Genomic DNA, 23,823 nt, shown 5'->3' on the forward strand with positions numbered 1-23,823 from the left:
TGCTAAACACAATCTAAGAGTTTGTAAAACCCTTGCTTCAAATAAGAATATTAGCAAACTACCTCTATTAAACATAGTAAAGGAAATTAATTATTATAACAACAATTTAAAGAATTGTAAATCACTAAAAAATACATATCTTGACAATTTGGGTATGCTAAAAACCTGTATTAGCTGGTACACCTGTCAATATTAATATGAATAATTCAGAAAGAAATAACACGCTAAATAGTGTTAATATTTCGGCAGTAGCAGATATTGCCAAAATAGAAAATGATTTACAAAATTGGAGTATTCCTAGAGAATCCTTTAGCACTATATATCATACAGGCAAGTTTGATTTTATTAAAAGTTATAATATCAAAACTTGTGAATAGATCGATTAATACTTCGTATATTGCTCACTATCATTTGCCTTTGCTCAAGATACCTGTTGACAATTTGGGTATGCTAAAAACCTGTATTAGCTGGTACACCTGTCAATATTAATATGAATAATTCAGAAAGAAATAACACGCTAAATAGTGTTAATATTTCGGCAGTAGCAGATATTGCCAAAATAGAAAATGATTTACAAAATTGGAGTATTCCTAGAGAATCCTTTAGCACTATATATCATACAGGCAAGTTTGATTTTATTAAAAGTTATAATATCAAAACTTGTGAATCAACAATCGCTATTAATAACTCAATCGAAACCATTAAGTTATTAGCAGCACATGACATACAACAATATAGGAGAAAATATAATTTCCTACATATTGGACTAGTACAAGTAGCTGTCAAACCTTTATACAGATTAGGTTTAGACACACCCCTTTGTCTCTTGTTAAGAGATGACAGATTATTAAATTTTGACGATTCATTATTAAGGAGTCCTACAAAGTAACCTAGCTCAAGGCCCGGTCTACTTTAACTGTTATCCAAATTATTCGGTTGACATAAATGACCAGAATATTTTAGATACTTTGACTCTTAATATTAAAACAAAAAATATGAATAGTAAAATTAATACAAGAGAGATAGCTGTAATATACCGAGTATATTATAGGCTAATGAAAACCACTTTAGCCCCGAAGGCTAAAATTGAAAGCAATAAGGGAGTTACAATGCTCATGGAAGCAAACCAAGAGCATAGTAATACCTTCATCCCTAAAATGATTCGATGGGATGAAATATTATCCAAAGATGAATGGCGTTTTGAAGCCATAACTCAACCTAAATACGAACTAGAAAGTTCACACATCGAAAAAGTAATTCAACACCCAACTGGGGCAGTAGACTTAAAATTTTTAAGGTCTAACTCAATAAGCGATGCTTCTTCCAGTAAAAGAATGTCCTTCAGTGGACCTTCTTCTAAACCCCCGGAGGAAAGATATAAAAGCGATAAAAGCGATGAAGAATTAATTGAAGAACTTGATAGGAAAATAAAAGGAGTAGATTTTAACAAAACTGTTCCTAAAGTAATCTATCAAAAGGGTCCTTTTATTCATAAAAGTTCATCCGCAGAAACAATAGATAGGCTTGGAACTCTTAAAGAAGAAAGTAACTTCGAAATAGATTGGAAAAGTCTAAATGCTCAGTGGAAACACCCTGATAACAACATTAAAAGAAAATGGTATGTAAATGCCTATTCTTTAGATCAACGAAAGTCTTTCAAGAACAATTGGATTAAAGATCTAAAAAGACTTAAATGTGATATAGAATTCTTTAGATGGTTTGAATTAACAGGGCAGATTCCAAATCAAAAAGAATCTTTACAAATGATTATTAACAAATGGTATACTAAAAATAAAGGTACAATAGAAGCCACTATTCCGCCTTTAGATGAAATAGTGATACCAGTTCAAACTGAGGTCATAACAGCTTCCCCCTTCAAAAGAGAAAGCATTCACCTCGATAAAGAACCAATAAATAAAGATTTGAACAAAATAATTGTCCAAAATAATTATACGAACAATCTTTTACATGTTGTAGCTAATCAATTAAAAGACACTAACAGATTAGGAATCCCAACAAAATCAACAGTAGCACCTACTATAGAAACACACCCTACTATCAAAATCCCTGAATTTTCAAAAGAAAAGTTCCCGCAATTAAAAGACAAATTTGATTTTACAAATGAACTTCTAGCAGAACAACTTAAAACAAAACTGAGTATATCAAAAATCCATACAGAACAAACTAGTAATAATATAGATAAAACTATAGAACTGCATAAATTACAAAACCAATTAACTTCATTAAATAAAACATATGAAGCAATACTAAAGGATGAATCCATCCCGGATAGAGAATCAAAGTTAAAAATAATAGAGAAAGCTTCTAACGAATGCTCAGACTCTATTAATAAGATAAAACCTCTTGTAACATTAAAAACTATTTCTGCTAATACTCCTGAAGTAAGTAGAATAATGGGAAATCCTAGACATCCTAATAAGAAAAATTATTATGGGAGACCAACATTCCCAGATGTTCAATTTGAAGAAGACATCTATCTATCCTACTCCAGTCATGATGGAACTGGAATTTCTGAATGGAATATTGATGGCCTAGCAGAAGGCCAAATCTACAAAAAACTCCACGAAATAGGAATTGCGGTAACAGCCTATAAAATGAAAAATGCGTCAGATAAAAACGCTGCAACTCTAGTAGTATCAGGATTTACCGGTTCCTTAAAAAATTGGTGGGATAATTACCTTTCAGAAGACGACAAAAATCAAATTCTTAATGCTACGACCATAGCAACTATAATAAAAACTGAAAATAATAATCAAACAACTGAACTGGTAGCTAAAGAAGATGCCACAGCAACATTAATCTACTGTATAGCCAAACATTTTATCGGTGAACCAAAACTATTCCAAGATAGAAGTCTTGAACTTCTTAATAATCTTAGCTGCCCAAAATTAACAGATTTTAGGTGGTATAAAGATATGTTTATAGAAAAGGTATTGGTCAGAGAAGACTGTAATAAACCTTTCTGGAAAGAAAGATTCATTAGTGGATTACCCAGGCTGTTTGCCGAAAAGGTAAGAAATAAGATTAAAAATAGATTTAATGGCTCAATTCCATATGATAACCTAACGTATGGAGATCTAATAAGCTTTATAAATGTCACAGGTTTAGAACTATGTACAGACCTAAAGCTAAAAAGCCTTATTAAAAAGGACAGGCTACAATCCAAAGCTGAACTTGGTAGTTTTTGCCAGGACTTCGGTTACAAAACAATTGCAGCTCCTTCAAAAAGAGTATCAAAGAAAAACAAACATAAATCTTCTGATAAACCTAGAAGACGCCATAAGCGTAAAGAAAAGAAAGAGGGCGAAACCTCTAAGAAGAAAAGGTTTAAAAGGAAGAAAAATTATGGTGATAAATGCTGGTCTTGTGGAAAAACAGGGCATAGAGCCAGTGACTGTAAGGTCACAAAAAAGAAAAGAAATAAAGTAAATTCTTTAGAACTTGATGAAAATACTAAAGAAAAACTTTACGCTATTCTAGAAGATAATGACAACAGTTCATCGTCTTCATCATCTTCACCCACTGACAGTTATTCGGATAGTGACAATGAACTTATCAATGTCGCATATGATTCAGACAGTAGCAGCTCAATAGAAAACAATTGTAGCTGTACTGGCGCAATTTGCGTGTGTAGCCAAAACTCACTTAGAGTAATATCAGAAGACTCCAAAGAGGTCTTATTCGACATCATCGAACACATTGATGACAATGACTTAAAGAAAAAGTATCTAATTGAATTAAAAAATATTATGGTTAAACAAAAGGGAAATCGACCACAGATAGAACCTTTTGATATGAAGAAAGTAATGGATAGATTCTCCGTTAAAACAGAAGAACCCACTACAGTCCAACATCTTCAAACTGAACTTAAATCAGTAAAAGAAGAATTAAAAGATATTAAGCTTAGACTTAATAAAATCGAAATGGAAAATATTACTGATAAAATATTATCCCAAGTAAATAAGGGGAAAACGATTAATCAAGAATTCCTCAACGAAGAAGAAGATGGTAATGATTCTGACAATACTTCAAAATTAAATGATTCAATTATAGAAGAATCGAAAGATGATTCAGCAGCCCTAGTCAAACTTACTAAAGTAAAGGCTAAAAGTTATCATCTCCCCATAACCTTAAAAGTGCAAGATATGACTTTTAACAAATTAGCATTATTAGATTCAGGTGCAGATAAGAACTGCATAATGGAAGGAATAATACCATTAAAGTATTTAGAGAAAACTACACAAAGATTATACTCTGCAACAGGAGAATTATTAAAGATAAATTACAAATTATCTAAAGCACATATCTGTAATGACGGAATATGTTTTATTAATGATTTTATAATAACTAGAGATATAAACGAAGAAATAATTCTTGGTATTCCTTTCCTGACTCAAATAAAACCTCATTACGACGACTTAAGTGCCCTCTGCACTAATGTATTAGGAAAAGAAATACGATTTTCTTACCTAAATCCAATCTCTAAAGAAGAAAGTTATTACATTAAATCACAAACAATTTTTAAAATAAACCTATTATCTCAACAAGTGAATTATTTAAAAAATGATATTAAAGTTCGCAAAATTGAACAAACTTTAAAAACCCCCGGAGTAGAAGATAAGATTAAACTATTTCAGCAAAAACTCGAGCTAGAAGTTTGTTCCGATTTACCTACAGCCTTTTGGGAAAGAAAAAGGCACATAATCCACCTACCTTACATAAAAGAATTTAATGAACAAAATATACCTACTAAGGCAAGACCTATTCAGATGAATTATAACTTAATGGAAGTCTGTAAAACAGAAATAGGTGATCTTCTCCAAAAGAAGATTATTAGGCCTTCTAAATCCCCTTGGAGCTGTGCAGCTTTCTACGTTAATAACAACGCAGAAAAGGAAAGAGGAGCTCCTAGGTTAGTAATTAACTATAAACCTTTAAATAAGGTATTACAATGGATTAGGTACCCGATACCTAATAAAAGAGATTTATTAAAAAGAACTTATAAAGCTAATATTTATAGCAAATTCGATATGAAATCAGGATTTTGGCAAATTCAAATTGCTGAAGAAGATAAATATAAAACGGCCTTTAATGTCCCATTTGGACAATATGAATGGAACGTAATGCCTTTTGGGTTAAAAAATGCCCCATCAGAATTCCAAAATGTGATGAATAACATATTTAACCCTTATAGTAACATGTCAATAGTTTATATTGACGATGTATTAGTATTCTCAGAGGACATAGATTCTCACTTTAAACACCTTAATATTTTTTTAAAATAATAAAACACAATGGTTTAGTAGTCAGTGCTAAGAAGATTAAGTTATTCCAAACAACCATTAGATTCTTAGGGCACGACTTATATCAAGGTACTTATAAACCAATCTGTAGAGCCATTGAGTTCTCCTCTAAGTTTCCCAACGAAATCACAGATAAAACACAATTACAAAGGTTCTTAGGAAGCCTTAACTACGTAGCAGATTTTATTCCTAACATTAGAAAAATCTGTGAACCCCTCTACAAGCGTCTTAGAAAAAACCCAGTCCCCTGGAGTCTAGAACAAACAAACACAGTCAAAAGAGTCAAGTCCATTGTTCAAAAACTCCCGTGTCTAGGGATTCCAAATCCTGAAGCATTTATGATAGTCGAAACCGACGCTTCTGATGAAGGGTACGGTGGTATTCTAAAACAACGAATTTCTTCAGAATCTCCCGAGCAGTTAGTTCGTTTCACTTCTGGTATCTGGAATCCGGCTCAAAAGAATTATAGTACAGTCAAAAAAGAAATTTTGTCTATAGTACTATGTATTACAAAGTTTCAAGACGATTTAATAAACAAAGAATTTTTATTAAGAGTTGATTGTAAGTCAGCTAAAGAGATTTTACAAAAGGATGTTAAAAACCTTATTTCAAAACAAATTTTTGCCAGATGGCAAGCTTTACTATCTAGTTTTGACTTTGAAATTGAATTTATAAAAGGGGAACAAAACTCTTTGCCTGATTTTCTAACCAGAGAATTCTTACAGGGAAAAAATGAGACCACAAAAAGGTCCCTTCAGGGCCTCTCCGAAAAGGGAGAATAAGTATTCTGTTCTTGCAGAATACCCACAATTACAAGTGAGACCAATGTTACTACCACCAGTGAGACCACCCGTGAGATCACTACTAGATATAATGGTTACCCCTCCGAGAGTACCCACTACTGATAAAACCTCTGCCATGACAGTTCTTGGATCTATCCCACAAAGAACAGGTCCATTTCAACAGGCTTCCTCAAAAGCCTCCACCAGCCAGGCGGTAAAAACCTTGACAAGTGCTGATTACGAAATGAAGGTTCCTGAAACCTTCGCCCAAGCAGTTAATCCTCACACACCCTCAAAAGCGGGAGATAAAAGACCGGTTTCCTCAGAGAAGGAAACGTTTGAGTTAATTGCAAAAGAACCAGTTAAAGTCTTAGCCCTAGACAAAGGCTATGAAAACCTTGACCTAGCAGACCTAATTCGTCCCTGTTACAACGGACAAAAATTATGTTGATACATGTGATCCCCTAAAAACAAGAAGATACTACGAATTAATTCTTACAGATACTAAGTCTGTTACTTTCGAACACACTCTCTATGATGAAAGAGATCCTACTAGTATTAGGATTTCAAAAATAACCATCAACAAAATTTTAAGCCCATTTGAATGGAATATGGATCATTTGCACACCCCTATAGCTTTATCAGTCCAGTATAGGCCCCAAACCTATAATTACAGAGATTACATAGATGCCTGGTTTAACTTTCTCTACCTACGACCAAAGACCCATACTTGGTTCGTTAAATACAGTGAGCAAGCCCAGAGATCTATATTACCCAGGTGGTTCTACGACTGGTGGAAAATCTTTGGAGGAACAGAGCAAACGATGCCCCGTAGCTTCCACAAGTACTATGAGAGATTCCTACTAGAACAAGAAATCTCTACCCTTCCTGACCATATAAAATTATGCAAATATTATTTTGCGAAACGAATCTCTTTTATAATTAATTGGTCATTCGAAGTAGAACAGATTGACAAAATCAAATATTTGGTAAAGATACCCAAAATAAAAGGATGGATTCCGGAAGTTAAAGAAACTAGGAAATCCAGACCGGCTCAGACAAACTCAACAACGGAATCAGGTAACTCAAAAAATGAGTTAAAAAAGAAACTACTCAGCATGCTTGCAAGCATAGAATCAACAGATCCAACTCAAATACAGGCAATGATAGACACAATCTCAAATTCATCCTCTGCAGAAAGCAGACAAAACGGAGACATGGAAGAATTAGACGGGAAGATAGCCCTAGCCTATACTCAGTCTAATCGATAAATAGTATCTTGCCCCTTCAGAAAAAGCAAAAGACAGTTGCCCCTTCAGAAAGGCAAAAAACAAATGACCTTTCGAGAAAGCGACATCTGCCCTTCAGGAAAAGCAAAAGACAATTGCCTCTTCAGAAAAGCAAAGAACAAATGACTTTTCGAGACAAAGATCTGACCATCCATTACGGACGATCAAGATTAACTCAACTATCTCTTAGAAGTCTATATAAAGTCTTCAAATGTAATATAGAGGGCAGACCGAAAATAGCCCTTCTCTTTTCATATATGTTTTCCCTTCCCTCTCTGTAAAGTTCCTCGTACTGCAGTTTTCAATGTTATAAATAAAAGTAAGTTTCTTAAACTTGTGTTTATTTCCTTTAAATTCCGCATATTTTTATCTGTACTTACGATCCTTCCACTTGGTATCAGAGCCATGTTAACTAAATCCATGAGAGGCTAAACTCTCAATTGTCTTTAAGGTTTTCATGTTATCTATCTCATGCTCTAGATCTTAATTGTTATATACTATTCATTCCAGTATATATTTATTGTTCAATCCTGTTATCTAGTGTGAAGTTCATAGTGTGAGGGTCTCTGAAAGAGAGTTAGCTGAACCTTATTAACTGCCGTCAGTTGCCGTCGTCGTTATAGGCCAGGAAGAGCCGCAGTTAGACAGGACACAACAGGACACAGTAAACACGTTCAGCTTCCAACCCCCAAGAAAACTTAGAACTAAGATAACTTAAATAGGATAAACAGTAAACAATATATTGCTAAGAATAGTACAAAACTATTAAGAGAAATAGTACTGAAAAGGATAACAGAAAAGAAACCTTAAGGACAATACCCCTCTCTTTAACTTCAAAAGAAACCTTTAATCTCATATGAAAACACAGAACCTTTAGCATCATAGAATCTTATAATAAATTAAGGTGGAAATTCTTGAAGCACCTTCGAGATACGAATAAAAGAATTAGTAATTCCCGACTCAACATTAGATCAACAAGATCTATCATTAGAGAAAACAAAATAAAGAACGTAGCTTTATGGTTATTAAAAGATGAAATAGATTTTAATAAAAGAAATATCAACAGGTATCTTGAGCAAAGGCAAATGATAGTGAGCAATATACGAAGTATTAATCGATCTATTAGCAGATGCTCTTCTCAATATTAAAATCTTAAATGAAGCAACAACCTTCTTTTCAATATATTAGAAATATAAATTATGAAAGATGGATACTTAATAAAGAATTAAGAAAGATAAACAGAAAAATAGAGTGTGCTAAACACAATCTAAGAGTTTGTAAAACCCTTGCTTCAAATAAGAATATTAGCAAACTACCTCTATTAAACATAGTAAAGGAAATTAATTATTATAAACACAATTTAAAGAATTGTAGCTCTTCAATTAATTCTTCATCGCTTTTATCGCTTTTATATCTTTCCTCCGGGGGTTTAGAAGAAGAAGGTCCACTGAAGGACATTCTTTTACTGGAAGAAGCATCGCTTATTGAGTTAGACCTTAAAAATTTTAAGTCTACTGCCCCAGTTGGGTGTTGAATTACTTGTTCGATGTGTGAACTTTCTAGTTCGTATTTAGGTTGAGTTATGGCTTCAAAACGCCATTCATCTTTGGATAATATTTCATCCCATCGAATTAATCTATCAAAAGGGTCCTTTTATTCATAAAAGTTCATCCGCAGAAACAATAGATAGGCTTGGAACTCTTAAAGAAGAAAGTAACTTCGAAATAGATTGGAAAAGTCTAAATGCTCAGTGGAAACACCCTGATAACAACATTAAAAGAAAATGGTATGTAAATGCCTATTCTTTAGATCAACGAAAGTCTTTCAAGAACAATTGGATTAAAGATCTAAAAAGACTTAAATGTGATATAGAATTCTTTAGATGGTTTGAATTAACAGGGCAGATTCCAAATCAAAAAGAATCTTTACAAATGATTATTAACAAATGGTATACTAAAAATAAAGGTACAATAGAAGCCACTATTCCGCCTTTAGATGAAATAGTGATACCAGTTCAAACTGAGGTCATAACAGCTTCCCCCTTCAAAAGAGAAAGCATTCACCTCGATAAAGAACCAATAAATAAAGATTTGAACAAAATAATTGTCCAAAATAATTATACGAACAATCTTTTACATGTTGTAGCTAATCAATTAAAAGACACTAACAGATTAGGAATCCCAACAAAATCAACAGTAGCACCTACTATAGAAACACACCCTACTATCAAAATCCCTGAATTTTCAAAAGAAAAGTTCCCGCAATTAAAAGACAAATTTGATTTTACAAATGAACTTCTAGCAGAACAACTTAAAACAAAACTGAGTATATCAAAAATCCATACAGAACAAACTAGTAATAATATAGATAAAACTATAGAACTGCATAAATTACAAAACCAATTAACTTCATTAAATAAAACATATGAAGCAATACTAAAGGATGAATCCATCCCGGATAGAGAATCAAAGTTAAAAATAATAGAGAAAGCTTCTAACGAATGCTCAGACTCTATTAATAAGATAAAACCTCTTGTAACATTAAAAACTATTTCTGCTAATACTCCTGAAGTAAGTAGAATAATGGGAAATCCTAGACATCCTAATAAGAAAAATTATTATGGGAGACCAACATTCCCAGATGTTCAATTTGAAGAAGACATCTATCTATCCTACTCCAGTCATGATGGAACTGGAATTTCTGAATGGAATATTGATGGCCTAGCAGAAGGCCAAATCTACAAAAAACTCCACGAAATAGGAATTGCGGTAACAGCCTATAAAATGAAAAATGCGTCAGATAAAAATGCTGCAACTCTAGTAGTATCAAGATTTACCGGTTCCTTAAAAAATTGGTGGGATAATTACCTTTCAGAAGACGACAAAAATCAAATTCTTAATGCTACGACCATAGCAACTATAATAAAAACTGAAAATAATAATCAAACAACTGAACTGGTAGCTAAAGAAGATGCCACAGCAACATTAATCTACTGTATAGCCAAACATTTTATCGGTGAACCAAAACTATTCCAAGATAGAAGTCTTGAACTTCTTAATAATCTTAGCTGCCCAAAATTAACAGATTTTAGGTGGTATAAAGATATGTTTATAGAAAAGGTATTGGTCAGAGAAGACTGTAATAAACCTTTCTGGAAAGAAAGATTCATTAGTGGATTACCCAGGCTGTTTGCCGAAAAGGTAAGAAATAAGATTAAAAATAGATTTAATGGCTCAATTCCATATGATAACCTAACGTATGGAGATCTAATAAGCTTTATAAATGTCACAGGTTTAGAACTATGTACAGACCTAAAGCTAAAAAGCCTTATTAAAAAGGACAGGCTACAATCCAAAGCTGAACTTGGTAGTTTTTGCCAGGACTTCGGTTACAAAACAATTGCAGCTCCTTCAAAAAGAGTATCAAAGAAAAACAAACATAAATCTTCTGATAAACCTAGAAGACGCCATAAGCGTAAAGAAAAGAAAGAGGGCGAAACATCTAAGAAGAAAAGGTTTAAAAGGAAGAAAAATTATTGTGATAAATGCTGGTCTTGTGGAAAAACAGGGCATAGAGCCAGTGACTGTAAGGTCACAAAAAAGAAAAGAAATAAAGTAAATTCTTTAGAACTTGATGAAAATACTAAAGAAAAACTTTACGCTATTCTAGAAGATAATGACAACAGTTCATCGTCTTCATCATCTTCACCCACTGACAGTTATTCAGATAGTGACAATGAACTTATCAATGTCACATATGATTCAGACAGTAGCAGCTCAATAGAAAACAATTGTAGCTGTACTGGCGCAATTTGCGTGTGTAGCCAAAACTCACTTAGAGTAATATCAGAAGACTCCAAAGAGGTTTTATTCGACATCATCGAACACATTGATGACAATGACTTAAAGAAAAAGTATCTAATTGAATTAAAAAATATTATGGTTAAACAAAAGGGAAATCGACCACAGATAGAACCTTTTGATATGAAGAAAGTAATGGATAGATTCTCCGTTAAAACAGAAGAACCCACTACAGTCCAACATCTTCAAACTGAACTTAAATCAGTAAAAGAAGAATTAAAAGATATTAAGCTTAGACTTAATAAAATCGAAATGGAAAATATTACTGATAAAATATTATCCCAAGTAAATAAGGGGAAAACGATTAATCAAGAATTCCTCAACGAAGAAGAAGATGGTAATGATTCTGACAATACTTCAAAATTAAATGATTCAATTATAGAAGAATCGAAAGATGATTCAGCAGCCCTAGTCAAACTTACTAAAGTAAAGGCTAAAAGTTATCATCTCCCCATAACCTTAAAAGTGCAAGATATGACTTTTAACAAATTAGCATTATTAGATTCAGGTGCAGATAAGAACTGCATAATGGAAGGAATAATACCATTAAAGTATTTAGAGAAAACTACACAAAGATTATACTCTGCAACAGGAGAATTATTAAAGATAAATTACAAATTATCTAAAGCACATATCTGTAATGACGGAATATGTTTTATTAATGATTTTATAATAACTAGAGATATAAACGAAGAAATAATTCTTGGTATTCCTTTCCTGACTCAAATAAAACCTCATTACGACGACTTAAGTGCCCTCTGCACTAATGTATTAGGAAAAGAAATACGATTTCCTTACCTAAATCCAATCTCTAAAGAAAAAAGTGATTACATTAAATCACAAACAATTTTTAAAATAAACCTATTATCTCAACAAGTGAATTATTTAAAAAATGATATTAAAGTTCGCAAAATTGAACAAACTTTAAAAACCCCCGGAGTAGAAGATAAGATTAAACTATTTCAGCAAAAACTCGAGCTAGAAGTTTGTTCCGATTTACCTACAGCCTTTTGGGAAAGAAAAAGGCACATAATCCACCTACCTTACATAAAAGAATTTAATGAACAAAATATACCTACTAAGGCAAGACCTATTCAGATGAATTATAACTTAATGGAAGTCTGTAAAACAGAAATAGGTGATCTTCTCCAAAAGAAGATTATTAGGCCTTCTAAATCCCCTTGGAGCTGTGCAGCTTTCTTCGTTAACAACAACGCAGAAAAGGAAAGAGGAGCTCCTAGGTTAGTAATTAACTATAAACCTTTAAATAAGGTATTACAATGGATTAGGTACCCGATACCTAATAAAAGAGATTTATTAAAAAGAACTTATAAAGCTAATATTTATAGCAAATTCGATATGAAATCAGGATTTTGGCAAATTCAAATTGCTGAAGAAGATAAATATAAAACGGCCTTTAATGTCCCATTTGGACAATATGAATGGAACGTAATGCCTTTTGGGTTAAAAAATGCCCCATCAGAATTCCAAAATGTGATGAATAACATATTTAACCCTTATAGTAACATGTCAATAGTTTATATTGACGATGTATTAGTATTCTCAGAGGACATAGATTCTCACTTTAAACACCTTAATATTTTTTTTAAAATAATAAAACACAATGGTTTAGTAGTCAGTGCTAAGAAGATTAAGTTATTCCAAACAACCATTAGATTCTTAGGGCACGACTTATATCAAGGTACTTATAAACCAATCTGTAGAGCCATTGAGTTCTCCTCTAAGTTTCCCAACGAAATCACAGATAAAACACAATTACAAAGGTTCTTAGGAAGCCTTAACTACGTAGCAGATTTTATTCCTAACATTAGAAAAATCTGTGAACCCCTCTACAAGCGTCTTAGAAAAAACCCAGTCCCCTGGAGTCTAGAACAAACAAACACAGTCAAAAGAGTCAAGTCCATTGTTCAAAAACTCCCGTGTCTAGGGATTCCAAATCCTGAAGCATTTATGATAGTCGAAACCGACGCTTCTGATGAAGGGTACGGTGGTATTCTAAAACAACGAATTTCTTCAGAATCTCCCGAGCAGTTAGTTCGTTTCACTTCTGGTATCTGGAATCCGGCTCAAAAGAATTATAGTACAGTCAAAAAAGAAATTTTGTCTATAGTACTATGTATTACAAAGTTTCAAGACGATTTAATAAACAAAGAATTTTTATTAAGAGTTGATTGTAAGTCAGCTAAAGAGATTTTACAAAAGGATGTTAAAAACCTTATTTCAAAACAAATTTTTGCCAGATGGCAAGCTTTACTATCTAGTTTTGACTTTGAAATTGAATTTATAAAAGGGGAACAAAACTCTTTGCCTGATTTTCTAACCAGAGAATTCTTACAGGGAAAAAATGAGACCACAAAAAGGTCCCTTCAGGGCCTCTCCGAAAAGGGAGAATAAGTATTCTGTTCTTGCAGAATACCCACAATTACCAGTGAGACCAATGTTACTACCACCAGTGAGACCACCCGTGAGATCACTACTAGATATAATGGTTACCCCTCCGAGAGTACCCACTACTGATAAAACCTCTGCCATGACAGTTCTTGGATCTATCCCACAAAGAACAGGTCCATTTCAACAGGCTTCCTCAAAAGCCTCCACCAGCCAGGCGGTAAAAACCTTGACAAGTGCTGATTACGAAATGAAGGTTCCTGAAACCTTCGCCCAAGCAGTTAATCCTCACACACCCTCAAAAGCGGAAGATAAAAGACCGGTTTCCTCAGAGAAGGAAACGTTTGAGTTAATTGCAAAAGAACCAGTTAAAGTCTTAGCCCTAGACAAAGGCTATGAAAACCTTGACCTAGCAGACCTAATTCGTCCCTGTTACACGGACAAAAATTATGTTGATACATGTGATCCCCTAAAAACAAGAAGATACTACGAATTAATTCTTACAGATACTAAGTATGTTACTTTCGAACACACTCTCTATGATGAAAGAGATCCTACTAGTATTAGGATTTCAAAAATAACCATCAACAAAATTTTAAGCCCATTTGAATGGAATATGGATCATTTGCACACCCCTATAGCTTTATCAGTCCAGTATAGGCCCCAAACCTATAATTACAGAGATTACATAGATGCCTGGTTTAACTTTCTCTACCTACGACCAAAGACCCATACTTGGTTCGTTAAATACAGTGAGCAAGCCCAGAGATCTATATTACCCAGGTGGTTCTACGACTGGTGGAAAATCTTTGGAGGAACAGAGCAAACGATGCCCCGTAGCTTCCACAAGTACTATGAGAGATTCCTACTAGAACAAGAAATCTCTACCCTTCCTGACCATATAAAATTATGCAAATATTATTTTGCGAAACGAATCTCTTTTATAATTAATTGGTCATTCGAAGTAGAACAGATTGACAAAATCAAATATTTGGTAAAGATACCCAAAATAAAAGGATGGATTCCGGAAGTTAAAGAAACTAGGAAATCCAGACCGGCTCAGACAAACTCAACAACGGAATCAGGTAACTCAAAAAATGAGTTAAAAAAGAAACTAACTCAGCATGCTTGCAAGCATAGAATCAACAGATCCAACTCAAATACAGGCAATGATAGACACAATCTCAAATTCATCCTCTGCAGAAAGCAGACAAAACGGAGACATGGAAGAATTAGACGGGAAGATAGCCCTAGCCTATACTCAGTCTAATCGATAAATAGTATCTTGCCCCTTCAGAAAAAGCAAAAGACAGTTGCCCCTTCAGAAAGGCAAAAAACAAATGACCTTTCGAGAAAGCGACATCTGCCCTTCAGGAAAAGCAAAAGACAATTGCCTCTTCAGAAAAGCAAAGAACAAATGACTTTTCGAGACAAAGATCTGACCATCCATTACGGACGATCAAGATTAACTCAACTATCTCTTAGAAGTCTATATAAAGTCTTCAAATGTAATATAGAGGGCAGACCGAAAATAGCCCTTCTCTTTTCATATATGTTTTCCCTTCCCTCTCTGTAAAGTTCCTCGTACTGCAGTTTTCAATGTTATAAATAAAAGTAAGTTTCTTAAACTTGTGTTTATTTCCTTTAAATTCCGCATATTTTTATCTGTACTTACGATCCTTCCACTTGGTATCAGAGCCATGTTAACTAAATCCATGAGAGGCTAAACTCTCAATTGTCTTTAAGGTTTTCATGTTATCTATCTCATGCTCTAGATCTTAATTGTTATATACTATTCATTCCAGTATATATTTATTGTTCAATCCTATTATCTAGTGTGAAGTTCATAGTGTGAGGGTCTCTGAAAGAGAGTTAGCTGAACCTTATTAACTGCCGTCAGTTGCCGTCGTCGTTATAGGCCAGGAAGAGCCGCAGTTAGACAGGACACAACAGGACACAGTAAACACGTTCAGCTTCCAACCCCCAAGAAAACTTAGAACTAAGATAACTTAAATAGGATAAACAGTAAACAATATATTGCTAAGAATAGTACAAAACTATTAAGAGAAATAGTACTGAAAAGGATAACAGAAAAGAAACCTTAAGGACAATACCCCTCTCTTTAACTTCAAAAGAAACCTTTAATCTCATATGAAACACAGAACCTTTAGCATCATAGAATCTTATAATAAATTAAGGTGGAAATTCTTGAAGCACCTTCGAGATACGAATAAAAGAATTAGTAATTCCCGACTCAACATTAGATCAACAAGATCTATCATTAGAGAAAACAAAATAAAGAACGTAGCTTTATGGTTATTAAAAGATGAAATAGATTTTAATAAAAGAAATATCAACAGGTATCTTGAGCAAAGGCAAATGATAGTGAGCAATATACGAAGTATTAATCGATCTATTAGCAGATGCTCTTCTCAATATTAAAATCTTAAATGAAGCAACAACCTTCTTTTCAATATATTAGAAATATAAATTATGAAAGATGGATACTTAATAAAGAATTAAGAAAGATAAACAGAAAAATAGAGTGTGCTAAACACAATCTAAGAGTTTGTAAAACCCTTGCTTCAAATAAGAATATTAGCAAACTACCTCTATTAAACATAGTAAAGGAAATTAATTATTATAACAACAATTTAAAGAATTGTAAATCACTAAAAAATACATATCTTGACAATTTGGGTATGCTAAAAACCTGTATTAGCTGGTACACCTGTCAATATTAATATGAATAATTCAGAAAGAAATAACACGCTAAATAGTGTTAATATTTCGGCAGTAGCAGATATTGCCAAAATAGAAAATGATTTACAAAATTGGAGTATTCCTAGAGAATCCTTTAGCACTATATATCATACAGGCAAGTTTGATTTTATTAAAAGTTATAATATCAAAACTTGTGAATCAACAATCGCTATTAATAACTCAATCGAAACCATTAAGTTATTAGCAGCACATGACATACAACAATATAGGAGAAAATATAATTTCCTACATATTGGACTAGTACAAGTAGCTGTCAAACCTTTATACAGATTAGGTTTAGACACACCCCTTTGTCTCTTGTTAAGAGATGACAGATTATTAAATTTTGACGATTCATTATTAGGAGTCCTACAAAGTAACCTAGCTCAAGGCCCGGTCTACTTTAACTGTTATCCAAATTATTCGGTTGACATAAATGACCAGAATATTTTAGATACTTTGACTCTTAATATTAAAACAAAAAATATGAATAGTAAAATTAATACAAGAGAGATAGCTGTAATATACCGAGTATATTATAGGCTAATGAAAACCACTTTAGCCTAATCCATTGTGATACCTTATTTAAAGGTTTATAGTTAATTACTAACCTAGGAGCTCCTCTTTCCTTTTCTGCGTTGTTGTTAACGTAGAAAGCTGCACAGCTCCAAGGGGATTTAGAAGGCCTAATAATCTTCTTTTGGAGAAGATCACCTATTTCTGTTTTACAGACTTCCATTAAGTTATAATTCATCTGAATAGGTCTTGCCTTAGTAGGTATATTTTGTTCATTAAATTCTTTTATGTAAGGTAGGTGGATTATGTGCCTTTTTCTTTCCCAAAAGGCTGTAGGTAAATCGGAACAAACTTCTAGCTCGAGTTTTTGCTGAAATAGTTTAATCTTATCTTCTACTCCGGGGGTTTTTAAAGTTTGTTCAATTTTGCGAACTTTAATATCATTTTTTAAATAATTCACTTGTTGAGATAATAGGTTTATTTTAAAAATTGTTTGTGATTTAATGTAATCACTTTCTTCTTTAGAGATTGGATTTAGGTAAGGAAATCGTATTTCTTTTCCTAATACATTAGTGCAGAGGGCACTTAAGTCGTCGTAATGAGGTTTTATTTGAGTCAGGAAAGGAATACCAAGAATTATTTCTTCGTTTATATCTCTAGTTATTATAAAATCATTAATAAAACATATTCCGTCATTACAGATATGTGCTTTAGATAATTTGTAATTTATCTTTAATAATTCTCCTGTTGCAGAGTATAATCTTTGTGTAGTTTTCTCTAAATACTTTAATGGTATTATTCCTTCCATTATGCAGTTCTTATCTGCACCTGAATCTAATAATGCTAATTTGTTAAAAGTCATATCTTGCACTTTTAAGGTTATGGGGAGATGATAACTTTTAGCCTTTACTTTAGTAAGTTTGACTAGGGCTGCTGAATCATCTTTCGATTCTTCTATAATTGAATCATTTAATTTTGAAGTACTGTCAGAATCATTACCATCTTCTTCTTCGTTGAGGAATTCTTGATTAATCGTTTTCCCCTTATTTACTTGGGATAATATTTTATCAGTAATATTTTCCATTTCGATTTTATTAAGTCTAAGCTTAATATCTTTTAATTCTTCTTTTACTGATTTAAGTTCAGTTTGAAGATGTTGGACTGTAGTGGGTTCTTCTGTTTTAACGGAGAATCTATCCATTACTTTCTTCATATCAAAAGGTTCTATCTGTGGTCGATTTCCCTTTTGTTTAACCATAATATTTTTTAATTCAATTAGATACTTTTTCTTTAAGTCATTGTCATCAATGTGTTCGATGATATCGAATAAGACCTCTTTGGAGTCTTCTGATATTACTCTAAGTGAGTTTTGGCTACACACGCAAATTGCGCCAGTACAGCTACAATTGTTTTCTATTGAGCTGCTACTGTCTGAATCATATGCGACATTGATAAGTTCATTGTCACTATCCGAATAACTGTCAGTGGGTGAAGATGATGAAGACGATGAACTGTTGTCATTATCTTCTAGAATAGCGTAAAGTTTTTCTTTAGTATTTTCATCAAGTTCTAAAGAATTTACTTTATTTCTTTTCTTTTTTGTGACCTTACAGTCACTGGCTCTATGCCCTGTTTTTCCACAAGACTAGCATTTATCACCATAATTTTTCTTCCTTTTAAACCTTTTCTTCTTAGAGGTTTCGCCCTCTTTCTTTTCTTTACGCTTATGGAGTCTTCTAGGTTTATCAGAAGATTTATGTTTGTTTTTCTTTGATACTCTTTTTGAAGGAGCTGCAATTGTTTTGTAACCGAAGTCCTGGCAAAAACTACCAAGTTCAGCTTTGGATTGTAGCCTGTCCTTTTTAATAAGGCTTTTTAGCTTTAGGTCTGTACATAGTTCTAAACCTGTGACATTTATAAAGCTTATTAGATCTCCATACGTTAGGTTATCATATGGAATTGAGCCATTAAATCTATTTTTAATCTTATTTCTTACCTTTTCGGCAAACAGCCTGGGTAATCCACTAATGAATCTTTCTTTCCAGAAAGGTTTATTACAGTCTTCTCTGACCAATACCTTTTCTATAAACATATCTTTATACCACCTAAAATCTGTTAATTTTGGGCAGCTAAGATTATTAAGAAGTTCAAGACTTCTATCTTGGAATAGTTTTGGTTCACCGATAAAATGTTTGGCTATACAGTAGATTAATGTTGTTGTGGCATCTTCTTTAGCTACCAGTTCAGTTGTTTGATTATTACTTTCAGTTTTTATTATAGTTGCTATGGTCGTAGCATTAAGAATTTGATTTTTGTCGTCTTCTGAAAGGTAATTATCCCACCAATTTTTTAAGGAACCGGTAAATCCTGATACTACTAGAGTTGCAGCGTTTTTATCTGACGCATTTTTCATTTTATAGGCTGTTACCGCAATTCCTATTTCGTGGAGTTTTTTGTAGATTTGGCCTTCTGCTAGGCCATCAATATTCCATTCAGAAATTCCAGTTCCATCATGACTGGAGTAGGATAGATAGATGTCTTCTTCAAATTGAACATCTGGGAATGTTGGTCTCCCATAATAATTTTTCTTATTAGGATGTCTAGGATTTCCCATTATTCTACTTACTTCAGGAGTATTAGCAGAAATAGTTTTTAATGTTACAAGAGGTTTTATCTTATTAATAGAGTCTGAGCATTCGTTAGAAGCTTTCTCTATTATTTTTAACTTTGATTCTCTATCCGGGATGGATTCATCCTTTAGTATTGCTTCATATGTTTTATTTAATGAAGTTAATTGGTTTTGTAATTTATGCAGTTCTATAGTTTTATCTATATTATTACTAGTTTGTTCTGTATGGATTTTTGATATACTCAGTTTTGTTTTAAGTTGTTCTGCTAGAAGTTCATTTGTAAAATCAAATTTGTCTTTTAATTGCGGGAACTTTTCTTTTGAAAATTCAGGGATTTTGATAGTAGGGTGTGTTTCTATAGTAGGTGCTACTGTTGATTTTGTTGGGATTCCTAATCTGTTAGTGTCTTTTAATTGATTAGCTACAACATGTAAAAGATTGTTCGTATAATTATTTTGGACAATTATTTTGTTCAAATCTTTATTTATTGGTTCTTTATCGAGGTGAATGCTTTCTCTTTTGAAGGGGGAAGCTGTTATGACCTCAGTTTGAACTGGTATCACTATTTCATCTAAAGGCGGAATAGTGGCTTCTATTGTACCTTTATTTTTAGTATACCATTTGTTAATAATCATTTGTAAAGATTCTTTTTGATTTGGAATCTGCCCTGTTAATTCAAACCATCTAAAGAATTCTATATCACATTTAAGTCTTTTTAGATCTTTAATCCAATTGTTCTTGAAAGACTTTCGTTGATCTAAAGAATAGGCATTTACATACCATTTTCTTTTAATGTTGTTATCAGGGTGTTTCCACTGAGCATTTAGACTTTTCCAATCTATTTCGAAGTTATTTTCTTCTTTAAGAGTTCCAAGCCTATCTATTGTTTCTGCGGATGAACTTTTATGAATAAAAGGACCCTTTTGATAGATTACTTTAGGAACAATTTTGTTAAAATCTACTCCTTTTATTTTCCTATCAAGTTCTTCAATTAATTCTTCATCGCTTTTATCGCTTTTATATCTTTCCTCCGGGGGTTTAGAAGAAGGTCCACTGAAGGACATTCTTTTACTGGAAGAAGCATCGCTTATTGAGTTAGACCTTAAAAATTTTAAGTCTACTGCCCCAGTTGGGTGTTGAATTACTTGTTCGATGTGTGAACTTTCTAGTTCGTATTTAGGTTGAGTTATGGCTTCAAAACGCCATTCATCTTTGGATAATATTTCATCCCATCGAATCATTCTAGGGACGAAGGTATTACTATGCTCTTGGTTTGCTTCCATGAGTATTGTAACTCCCTTATTGCTTTCAATTTTAGCCTTCGGGGCTAAAGTGGTTTTCATTAGCCTATAATATACTCGGTATATTACAGCTATCTCTCTTGTATTAATTTTACTATTCATATTTTTTGTTTTAATATTAAGAGTCAAAGTATCTAAAATATTCTGGTCATTTATGTCAACCGAATAATTTGGATAACAGTTAAAGTAGACCGGGCCTTGAGCTAGGTTACTTTGTAGGACTCCTAATAATGAATCGTCAAAATTTAATAATCTGTCATCTCTTAACAAGAGACAAAGGGGTGTGTCTAAACCTAATCTGTATAAAGGTTTGACAGCTACTTGTACTAGTCCAATATGTAGGAAATTATATTTTCTCCTATATTGTTGTATGTCATGTGCTGCTAATAACTTAATGGTTTCGATTGAGTTATTAATAGCGATTGTTGATTCACAAGTTTTGATATTATAACTTTTAATAAAATCAAACTTGCCTGTATGATATATAGTGCTAAAGGATTCTCTAGGAATACTCCAATTTTGTAAATCATTTTCTATTTTGGCAATATCTGCTACTGCCGAAATATTAACACTATTTAGCGTGTTATTTCTTTCTGAATTATTCATATTAATATTGACAGGTGTACCAGCTAATACAGGTTTTTAGCATACCCAAATTGTCAAGATATGTATTTTTTAGTGATTTACAATTCTTTAAATTGTTGTTATAATAATTAATTTCCTTTACTATGTTTAATAGAGGTAGTTTGCTAATATTCTTATTTGAAGCAAGGGTTTTACAAACTCTTAGATTGTGTTTAGCACACTCTATTTTTATGTTTATCTTTCTTAATTCTTTATTAAGTATCCATCTTTCATAATTTATATTTCTAATATATTGAAAAGAAGATTGTTGCTTCATTTAAGATTTTAATATTGAGAAGAGCATCTGCTAATAGATCGATTAATACTTCGTATATTGCTCTCTATCATTTGCCTTTGCTCAAGATACCTGTTGATATTTCTTTTATTAAAATCTATTTCATCTTTTAATAACCATAAAGCTACGTTCTTTATTTTGTTTTCTCTAATGATAGATCTTGTTGATCTAATGTTGAGTCGGGAATTACTAATTCTTTTATTCGTATCTCGAAGGTGCTTCAAGAATTTCCACCTTAATTTATTATAAGATTCTATGATGCTAAAGGTTCTGTGTTTCATATGAGATTAAAGGTTTCTTTTGAAGTTAAAGAGAGGGGTATTGTCCTTAAGGTTTCTTTTCTGTTATCCTTTTCAGTACTATTTCTCTTAATAGTTTTGTACTATTCTTAGCAATATATTGTTTACTGTTTATCCTATTTAAGTTATCTTAGTTCTAAGTTTTCTTGGGGGTTGGAAGCTGAACGTGTTTACTGTGTCCTGTTGTGTCCTGTCTAACTGCGGCTCTTCCTGGCCTATAACGACGACGGCAACTGACGACAGTTAATAAGGTTCAGCTAACTCTCTTTCAGAGACCCTCACACTATGAACTTCACACTAGATAACAGGATTGAACAATAAATATATACTGGAATGAATAGTATATAACAATTAAGATTTAGAGCATGAGATAGATAACATGAAAACCTTAAAGACAATTGAGAGTTTAGCCTCTCATGGATTTAGTTAACATGGCTCTGATACCAAGTGGAAGGATCGTAAGTACAGATAAAAATATGCGGAATTTAAAGGAAATAAACACAAGTTTAAGAAACTTACTTTTATTTATAACATTGAAAACTGCAGTACGAGGAACTTTACAGAGAGGGAAGGGAAAACATATATGAAAAGAGAAGGGCTATTTTCGGTCTGCCCTCTATATTACATTTGAAGACTTTATATATACTTCTAAGAGATAGTTGAGTTAATCTTGATCGTCCGTAATGGATGGTCAGATCTTTGTCTCGAAAAGTCATTTGTTCTTTGCTTTTCTGAAGAGGCAATTGTCTTTTGCTTTTCCTGAAGGGCAGATGTCGCTTTCTCGAAAGGTCATTTGTTTTTTGCCTTTCTGAAGGGGCAACTGTCTTTTGCTTTTTCTGAAGGGGCAAGATACTATTTATCGATTAGACTGAGTATAGGCTAGGGCTATCTTCCCGTCTAATTCTTCCATGTCTCCGTTTTGTCTGCTTTCTGCAGAGGATGAATTTGAGATTGTGTCTATCATTGCCTGTATTTGAGTTGGATCTGTTGATTCTATGCTTGCAAGCATGCTGAGTAGTTTCTTTTTTAACTCATTTTTTGAGTTACCTGATTCCGTTGTTGAGTTTGTCTGAGCCGGTCTGGATTTCCTAGTTTCTTTAACTTCCGGAATCCATCCTTTTATTTTGGGTATCTTTACCAAATATTTGATTTTGTCAATCTGTTCTACTTCGAATGACCAATTAATTATAAAAGAGATTCGTTTCGCAAAATAATATTTGCATAATTTTATATGGTCAGGAAGGGTAGAGATTTCTTGTTCTAGTAGGAATCTCTCATAGTACTTGTGGAAGCTACGGGGCATCGTTTGCTCTGTTCCTCCAAAGATTTTCCACCAGTCGTAGAACCACCTGGGTAATATAGATCTCTGGGCTTGCTCACTGTATTTAACGAACCAAGTATGGGTCTTTGGTCGTAGGTAGAGAAAGTTAAACCAGGCATCTATGTAATCTCTGTAATTATAGGTTTGGGGCCTATACTGGACTGATAAAGCTATAGGGGTGTGCAAATGATCCATATTCCATTCAAATGGGCTTAAAATTTTGTTGATGGTTATTTTTGAAATCCTAATACTAGTAGGATCTCTTTCATCATAGAGAGTGTGTTCGAAAGTAACAGACTTAGTATCTGTAAGAATTAATTCGTAGTATCTTCTTGTTTTTAGGGGATCACATGTATCAACATAATTTTTGTCCGTGTAACAGGGATGAATTAGGTCTGCTAGGTCAAGGT

At 33.0% G+C, this 23,823-nt stretch overlaps 1 protein-coding gene across 1 annotated transcript; it reads left to right on the forward strand.

Moving 5' to 3' along the window:
• Window positions 1-1,334: 1,334 nt before the first annotated feature.
• On the forward strand, window positions 1,335-6,557 carry LOC138871054 (uncharacterized). Its single transcript, XM_070148907.1, has 3 exons — window positions 1,335-4,398; window positions 4,825-4,933; window positions 6,050-6,557. The coding sequence occupies exons 1-3, from the start codon at window positions 1,335-1,337 to the stop codon at window positions 6,555-6,557; spliced, it is 3,681 nt and encodes a 1,226-aa protein (XP_070005008.1).
• The last annotated feature ends 17,266 nt before the right edge of the window (window positions 6,558-23,823 follow it).

This window comes from Nicotiana sylvestris, chromosome 1 (assembly GCF_000393655.2).
Source record: "Nicotiana sylvestris chromosome 1, ASM39365v2, whole genome shotgun sequence".
Lineage (NCBI taxonomy): Eukaryota > Viridiplantae > Streptophyta > Magnoliopsida > Solanales > Solanaceae > Nicotiana > Nicotiana sylvestris.